This window comes from Oryza sativa, chromosome 9 (genome assembly GCF_034140825.1).
Source record: "Oryza sativa Japonica Group chromosome 9, ASM3414082v1".
Lineage (NCBI taxonomy): Eukaryota > Viridiplantae > Streptophyta > Magnoliopsida > Poales > Poaceae > Oryza > Oryza sativa.
In genome coordinates this window covers 20,476,841-20,486,345 of record NC_089043.1, presented here as the reverse complement: position 1 = coordinate 20,486,345, position 9,505 = coordinate 20,476,841, and the positions used below count along the sequence as shown (strand labels likewise).

Below are 9,505 nucleotides of genomic sequence, written 5' to 3'. Positions count from 1 at the left end.
ATATATTGATTGAGAGAGAGGGGGGGGTGGGGTGGCGGTGGCACGCCCCTCTCATCCGGCCCAAGGTGACAATGTGGTGGTGCGTGTGCTCGGTCGGTGAGCTTGGTGGTTGTGGTTACCTAGGGAGAGCAAAAGACAAAGAGAGAGATCGAGAGACATGGAGGGATAGGATAGAGATGGGAGGACTTACAATAGATTTTCCCTACTCCACCGGTTTGGTTGGGTTTAACTTTTGTGCCGATTTATTTAAAAACCGTACCAATGTTTCACATATGTGCTTTTTTTTACACGAACCGTTACTGATATATATATACCAGTGCCTATCGTTTTTTTATGAAACAAGGCTGATATGGTCTCAGTTGTGCTAGCTTCTGTCCATCCGAAACACAAGCTGGTCCGAGAGGTGAGAAACCTCTGCCAATACTTTTCTTCCCTAACGGATATATATTGTCATACTCCCTCCGTTTCAAAATATTTGACACCGTTGACTTTTTAGTACGTGTTTGACCATTCGTCTTATTCAAACAATTTAAGTAATTATTTATTTTTTTCATATCATTTAATTCATTGTTAAATATACTTTCATGTACACATATAGTTTTACATATTTCACAAATTTTTTTAATAAGACGAACGGTCAAACATGTGCTAAAAAGTCAACGGTGTCAAACATTTTAAAACGGAGGGAGTATTTGATATGTCATGTGGTAGTGACCTCTTTTCTACATCGCGAATTTATACTTTATGGAAGTAGATCATATAGTGTAATCTAGTATGTAGGATAATTTTCCGTCTGTATACTAGCTAGAATTTACATAATATGTGGTCGCTTAAAGCTAGAGCTACCTTGTTGTCGTTACTACAAAACTATTGGCCCCAGATAATTAATACTCCCTCCGTATTTTAATGTATGACGCCGTTGACTGTTTAATCAACGTTTGACCATTCGTCTTATTTAAATTTTTTATGCAAATACAAAAGTACTTATGTTATGCTTAAAGAACATTTGATGATAAATCAAGTCACAATAAAATAAATGATAACTTCATAAATTTTTTGAATAAGACGAAAGGTCAAACGTTTGTTAAAAAGTCAACGGCGTTATACATTAAAATACGGAGTAATATATATATATATATATATATATATATATATATATATATATATATATATATATATATATATATATATATATATATATATATATATATATATATATATATATATATATATATATATATATATATATATATATATATATATATATATATATATATATATATATATATATATATATATATATATATATATATATATATATATATATATATATATATATATATATATATACATATACATATACATATACATATACATATACATATATATATACATATACATATAGATATATATATATACATATACATATAGATATATATATATACATATACATATAGATATATATATATACATATACATATAGATATATATATATATATATATATATATATATATATATATATATATACACACGATATCTGCAATAGTATCTTGCTTTTGGCGTAAATTAACCAGATGTTGTTATCTATCTATCTATCCATCTGTGAGATGTGATTCGATTCGCCGCGAGCCCGCGATGCTTGCGTGTCAGATCAGATGAGTTAGCTGTGCCGCCGCGCGTGCACATGGCGCAAGTTAATTACATAGGGCCCCGTATATACAGTTGTATATGTACAGTACGTGTACAGTATACAGTCGCTAGTACACAACCGGCCATCGGTTTTTGAACTGACGCTGAGTGTTTAATTTGGCAGTGATTGATACTCAAGTGTATCAATTTGAGCAAATTAAAGAAATGCATGGCTACAATTGAGAGTGATACTTCACTACGTTTATTGCAATACCGGCCACCAGCAAATTGTGACAACAGAAATCGCTTATGTTAAGTCCATTGGCGTATCCAAGATTGCAGGTATAATCCAACTTATATAATTTTTTTAAATACTACAAATATAACATACTAATAAACAACAACAATGTAGAATCTATATCTTTTATAGTTATAACTCAGTAGGAACCTAAAACTCATTACTACATCGTAAAGACTAAGCATGTCACATCAACCCATTAAACACCCAAGACTCAATACGCAAGAAGCTTTACCTAGGCATCAGGCTAAGGTATTTTTTGGGCCGTGGACCACCCAAAAACCTCATAGATCCGCCTATGGTTACATCAATTAAATTGTAGGTCTTACCGTAATAAATGTTACTCCCTCTGTTCAACGATATAGGCATTAAGCATTAAGTTTAAGAAGAAAATACTTTAATGCTCATCAAGTAATAAATGAATGAGGTTGGAAGAGTAGTTGAGAGTAAGACGAGAAAAATTGAATGACAGATGATTGATTGGATAAGTAGTAGTGTAGGAATGCTTATATTCTTGAAAAAAAATATCCGAATGCTTATATTCTTGAAAAAATTATTCAAATGCTTAAAATTCTTACACCATCCCCAAACCTCCATATCATCTAGTGTCCATAGCATTAAATATATTGCCACATAAGCAAAAATATGATGTGGCAAAAGAGTTAATAAGAAGAGAGATAAAAAGATGAATACAAGGAATGGTGTAACACCCTACTCTTGCGAGAGTGGATTTTCTCTTTTGCCTCGAAGGATTTTACAAGTTTATCGACTTAGAGTAGTTCCTCTTTCTTTCTCTTCTAGGTTTACTAAGAACTTAGCTAATATGTTAAAGTCTCTCCTTTGTCATTTAGCGCCCTAGTTTCATGTGCGACTTGCTTCCCGTCCGAACACATAAAAAGGCCGTCCATCCAGATCCCCGCTGTCGGGGGACCCTCACCGTGACAATACCATCTCTATTTTAAATTGATTATTGGATATATTATTTGACCATTTATCTTATTAAAAATAACTATATAAATATTATTTATTTTGTTGTGTTTGTTTTATTATTAAGAGATACTTCATACTTGTTTATATTTTTACATATTTAAATTAAATTTTAAATACGACGAATGATCATCATGTCTAACAGTGGATAGTGTTATATATTTAAAAGGGTTAATTTGATCCATGCCACTGTAAATTTGGCTATTCAGAAAAATGCCATTACAATTCATCTATTACTAACCGTGCCATTACAATTTTACAAAATTAAAACAATGCCACTCCCGTCACATTTTCCATTCATCTCAATGCTTTTTCCATCTTCTCCCTTCTTCTCGCGTCTTCTTCCTTAGGAAAACGCCGCAGGCATGGATTGCCAGCGAGCACCACCGCCAACGCGCACAGCTCCGCCGTGCCACCTCCGCCGCTAGAGGCCGTGGTTCCAGTGACGCAGCGGTGCTGGTGGAGGCGGCGGCGGCCACGAGACCACCACCACCACCACCACCCCCCCCCCCCCCCGGGCGGCGGTGGCGTCTGGAAAGGGGAAGAAAGGCGTACCTTGGCCATGGATAGCGTCGGCCCGCAGCGGCGGGGGCCAGGGTCTTCACGAGCGAGGCGGTGGAGACGGATCCCGGATCCCCAAAGGTGTCGTGGTGGCACCTCGAACGACAACGGCGACCGCATCGACGGCGCGGCTGATTAAGGCGGCCGCGCTGCTCGGCTCGAGGGCCCGGTCGATGAGGTGCCGCTCGGCCTCCAGGACCTCTTCGAGGCGGCAAGGAGGTGGTTGGAGAGGCAGGGGAACGTGTTGCCCGCCGTGCGCTATGGCCGCCGCCTACCTCCGCTCGTCCTCGCCATGGCAGCCGCCGCCCTTGCCTCGGCGTCGTTTGACTTTGGGGCGGCTTGCCTTCCGCCGAAGCGCTAAGACCGCCACGCACAAACACAGCGTCATCGTCGCTCCGCCGAATCGCAGCCGTTGCCTCTCGCTGCCGCCGGTGAAATCGGGGAAGGAGGGGGAGAAACGGGGTGATGGATGACAAATGTGACGGGAGTGGCATGATTTTAATTTGGTAAAATTGCAATGGCATGGTTACTAATAGACGAATTGTAATGGCATTTTTCTGAATAGCTAAATTTACAGTGGCATGGATCAAATTAACCCTATTTAAAAATGAAGTATCAAGTAACAAAGGTTATTTATGCTGTGAGTTTGCGATCCTTTTTGTGCGGTACATTATGCAGAGAGAGGAAGGCCTCTCCAAAAACTGGACGAGCATTTGATATCGACACATGGGGTAGCCTTTTAGGATTCATTCATGTCGATCTCACAGCAATATGGCTTCAGGTCATGACATGCAATGGCTAGGGCTATTGATTTGCATCTTGATTTGTTCCCAGGATATCTGATTTGACTGGAGCCAATCTTAGCAAATCCTGAGCTTGACCGGTTCTTTGAGGCTTGGTCGGCTTAGGACTAGACAACTGGTACCTTACACTGACCTTTATTGAACTGGGAGCTATTAATGAATAACTCACAACTGTTTTAAGCATCTGTTTTTTTGTGTGTGGAAAAGATTGCAATTTCTTGCCTTATTCTTGCCATGTTCTAGAGAACCAGAAAACCAAAACAATGGTTACAGTCTCCGGTGAGCAAAATCAATCTGCTCCAAATCAAGCCGGGAGTACGAGCTGCTTGGCTCAACACGTGTAGCTGTACACAGAACTATCCAATTCTCTGAGCTGTACCGTAAGAACGTGAAGAAAATACAAACATGATATTCAGCACGTGTTGTGTTACACATACAATGTATAGACAGGCTTGCATGTGTGTTGCAAGAAAAATATACGGCCAATCTCGGCCTTGGTGGTGCCATACCTGAGACAGGATATGTTTCCTTGGACCATGGGTTAAATGCATTGTATAGCAGGTGCTGTGACAAGAGTCCAAGGGGAAACACTCGGGCCCAAGCTCCCCAATCCTGATCAGATATCTTTGGTACGGCCTGTGGGTGAGCATGCATGACCAACTCAACTCAGCCCAAATGCATGACTCTTTAGTAAATTTTGGACTCCAATGTCTCCTTGCCAGTTGCCACAGCGATCCTGTATGATTGCATCAGCAAGCTGAAGTGACAACATTTCTGATGCATGTGCCAGAGTTAACTGACTAAATAAGTAATAACTGATGAAAGCCAAGGTGTGTGTAGAAAAAAAATAACTGATGAAAGGAATGGTCTAGATTTTATACTACCTCCATCCCACAATATAAATAGTTTTAGGGTTGGATACGGGTATTACGAAAGTATGTTGAATTAAATGAGGAAATACTGTGGTTGGTTGAGAAGAAAACTGAAGGTGAAGAATTTGAATGGTCAAAGGTTGTGATTGATTGAGAAGAGAATGTGGGTGGAAATTTTGCTATATTTTGGGATAAATTTTGGCCTTGTTTAGATTCAAAAAAAATTGGCCAAAAAGGTCACATCAAATGTTTGGACCCATGCATGGAGCATTAAATGTGGACGAAAAAAACTAATTGCACAGTTTGCATGTAAATTGCGAGACGAATCTTTTGAGCCTAATTATGCCATGATTTGACAATGTGATGCTACAGTAAACATTTGCTAATGACGGATTAATTAGGCTTAATAAATTCGTTTCGCAGTTTACAGGCGGAATCTGTAATTTATTTTATTATTAGTCTACGTTTAATACTTCAAATGTGTGTCCGTATACTTCAAAAACTTTACACCCAAAGAACTAAACACACCCTTTGAATGGTAGAAGTTATATTTTCGGATGGAGGGAATAGTTTTCTACACCACAGTAAGTTACATTGAGGTGTAGAAGTCTGAATGGTTGTGAATTGACTATGTGAATTATAGATACTGTAGTGTAAGTGCATACCTTTGTAAGCAGATGTACGACTTCAATGAATGCACAATGTGACTAAACATTTAAAGGGATCTAAACCAATCAGCAATAGTTCTTGAGAGGACCCTAGTTTCATTGAGAGCCAATGATTTCAAACCCTGGGCTAGAGCATCTGCTGGAGTGTATTCTGAACCAACCTGCCATTTCACATCCTGTAGTATTGTTTTGGTTAGTGCCTGAGACATGGACACAAATAATGCATAGAGAAATGATAATGACTATAAGAACAAATAAATAAGTTGTTTTTGCTACGATGAAGTTATTTTGAGAATGCCAAGTTGCCAGCTGGTCACGAATGACCGTAAAAATTTGCTTGCTATTGGTGGTGATTTTTTCTTGAATATGCATGAGAATTGGTGGTGAATTGCCCCTAACAATAACACATTTAGTGCTACAAAAATATAGATGAGTTTGTATAACTCTCTGCCTGCACCTGAAGCATCATACAATTTGAGAGGAAGATATAGCAAATTTTACCTGTATGCATGGAGTTAGATGTGTTCCTGACAGTATAACCTTCTTTATTTGTCCACCAATTGACTCAACCCGGGGCTTCAAGACATCTTCAACAATCTCTGTATCATCAATAGCATCAATGCTGAATTTCACCTACAGTGCATGCATCAAGTATTAATATACACTGATTAGAGTAGAGAGAGGTTTACCAAAGTGAAAAGAAGTTCATCAAACCTACCAATAGTGTATTAGGTACATTGTAGGAATTCTTGCAGAATTCACGGTTTTCAGGTGGTGTTGGTTTGAATTCAGATACACCTTCTGTAACCTGTCAATAACATAGGAAACAGATATGGGCAGAACTAAGCTAAACATTTTATGAAATCGTTGTTATAAAATGAAAGAACTTAGATTTATATAGTACCTGATTCATCACTGATGGTAACTGGTCGACAAATTTGCTCAGGGATAACATAGCTTCTTGATCATACACCTGTATCAAACCTCCAGCTAAATCAAATAGGGCCTTCCATGCATCTCCTACAAAACCATGACACCGCATCTTACTATAAAGGTCCATGAAGCATTTTGATAAATCTTAAGAAGGGACAACCAAAATGAACAGTAACCTGATGCATTTCTGGCCGCAGAGTAAACAGGTGATGCCTCCATCATAGGCATTACTTGACTAAAAAGGGGGCCTATCTGCACTAAAAGATCACTTCTAAGGTAGATAATAACCACAAAAATCCAGGAAGCAGGAATATGTAGTAACATTTTAGACTGAAATCAGCTCTAAGCGCAAAATGTGTGTTGGAGATGAAGTACATCAACAAAGCATTGCACATATTTTCTTGACACTTCGCTCTTTCTTTTTAAGGAATTGCTTATTATTCATTGTTAACAAATTTTAGACAGGTTATGCAAGAAGCTGCTAGGTTCACATTTGTACCTTTTGGACTTCGAAATGCACTAGCGTACTGTCACCACACAATGCAGTGCAGAACTAACTTTAGTAAAATTAAGAGTTTTGAGCTCCATCTGAACTCCTTTTCAAGAGAAAAGCTCTGTCCCAAGCAAAGGCATGGTAGAGTAATCATTGCAGCTTACCATCAAACCAGGTGCATTCTCCATACAATGACAATGGATTATGTGGGCTCGGTGAAGGTGGTGGTCTACATGTTCAGTACAAAGCAAGGCATTGGTATGCAAGGTACAAAGGAAGGCATGGGGTCAAAGACATGAGCATGTTCTACACATACACATTTTGTCTTACAAAATCAATCTGCAAGGCTTTGATCATAACCAGGACAATTAGCGCCACCATTAGATGATTCTATATTTCACCATCTAAACTTGTTAAATCTATCTTAGTCACGCACAAGCAATAAATGAGGGAGAAGCTATTAAATAACCTTTAGCCAAAACCCTTTTTTTTGCTATGTAGTTACAACTTACAACCAAGAAGGGCTTATTTTCTTCTCCATTCTCAAAATTATAACCTTGCAGCTGTGTCGTCACCAATCACACGCATTTAATGCTGAGAGATGATTGTACCTCCCAATTCATAAAGCTAATTTAAAAAAAAATAGTTTCCTGTCATCTACTGTTATCAGAAATATATATTCACTGATCAATTTCTTTTGTAAAATGCCAAAAATGTTTTAAAGATTCCAGAAACTTATGTAAGCCCAACAAAAGAATCTATCACAATGCTCAAGACGAAAGCGATACTGACAAATCAAGACTTGATTTTTGTTTAGCTCTTCAACTAAATCTTGTTTAGTACTTTAATTCACAAAATTAGCATGTCTCCTATTTCAATTAGTTTGAAACTGTAATGTATGGAACAGAATAGCTACTCCTGTTCATAATAAGGTGAGAGCAATGCAATGCAACACGTTACAGAGCACATTAAATACCTGCTCAAAGTATGGAACAGCCTCTGAAGCGGGCCTATTGTTGAACGAGACAATGGCATTAGCCTAAAATGATCAGAATCAGACAACTAAGCATCATATGGAAATTTTAATAATTCGAAGACAACTAAGCATCATATGGAAATTTTAATAATTCGAATTCGGTATCCTCATTTATGTGAACCTTTGGTATCTTCTCCGAGAAGTAGCTCCCCACCAACAGCTGAAGCAGCGCACCGTTGCTGCAAAACCATCACAAAATAATTAAAGACAACGTCACATACATCGATCAGATTTTATTTTTTTCAAAATTTCCTCCTTGGCAAAACATCGAACAGGTGGCGTCCAATCCAACACCCCCCGTGCTCAGCTCAGATCACCTGTGGCCGACCGAGTAGAGAGGGAGCTCCGCGATGTCCATCGCGCTCAGGCCGGCCGCCGGGAGGCCCGACGAGAGCAGCGCGCCGTAGCACCCGTGGAACCGCTCGTACACCTCCCGCGCAGCCGCCTCGTGGTCGAAGGTGACGTTGTACGGCACGGACACCACCAGGAAGCCCTCCTGCGCCAGGAGCTTCAGGAAATGGCTGCGCCAACGCGAAATCAGAACTCCCATTTCCCCTCCTCTCCCTCAATTCGAACGCGCGCGCGTTTGATTTTGTGTTACCTGTAGGTGACCTCGGGGACGGCGCCGATGAAGGCGCCGCCGAGGAACTTGACGACGGCGAGCGGGCGGCGGCCGCGCGGCGAAGGCGGGAAGATGAGGCAGGAGTGTTCCCGCAGGTACGGCCTCCCCCGAGGCTCCACCCTGGGGGCAGCAGCAGCGGCAGCGGCGAGCCCGGCGAGCGAGCCATCGGGGCCAAGCGATGCGCGGCAGGAGAGGGTTGCGACGCCTTTGGTCCGGTGGGCGCAGAGGATGCGGGCATGGGGAGGGGGGTGTACTGGAGAGGCGGAGGGCGGGGTGGATAGGAGGTGCGCCGCCGCGGTCGCCGCCGCCGCCGCCATGGGAAGGGAAGGAAGCGAGGAGGGAAGAGACGAACACAAGCTGACGGTTTCGCCACGAGGCCAAAGGCGCGGCCAGGTGATTCAGATGAGAGGAAGCACGGCCACGTGGCACGGCCTGCACCGTCCGATCCGTAAAAAGCTTCCCGCGAAGCCTTTTTTTTCCCGCTTATTAAGGGATTGGCTATACGTGGCGTCACAATTTTCATAAAAAAAGTTAAAACTTTTTTTACACGGTCAATTTTAGAACTTACACATTAAATTTCATACAGAGATCTATAGCAATCA

At 40.6% G+C, this 9,505-nt stretch overlaps 1 protein-coding gene across 2 annotated transcripts; it reads right to left on the bottom strand.

Moving 5' to 3' along the window:
* Positions 1–4,559: 4,559 nt before the first annotated feature.
* LOC4347153 (uncharacterized) lies at positions 4,560–9,276 on the bottom strand. Of its 2 annotated transcripts, XM_015795779.3 has the most exons (10): positions 8,883–9,276; positions 8,599–8,802; positions 8,403–8,460; positions 8,222–8,284; positions 6,929–7,004; positions 6,724–6,839; positions 6,538–6,627; positions 6,321–6,452; positions 5,817–5,995; positions 4,560–5,015 (listed from the first exon to the last, which is right to left on the bottom strand). In XM_015795779.3, the coding sequence occupies exons 1-9, from the start codon at positions 9,218–9,220 to the stop codon at positions 5,867–5,869; spliced, it is 1,206 nt and encodes a 401-aa protein (XP_015651265.1). In that variant the 5' UTR covers positions 9,221–9,276; the 3' UTR covers positions 4,560–5,015; positions 5,817–5,866. The 2 variants fall into 2 exon arrangements, with proteins under 2 accessions (XP_015651265.1, XP_066160232.1); XM_066304135.1 differs by lacking the exon at positions 8,222–8,284.
* Positions 9,277–9,505: the final 229 nt, after the last annotated feature.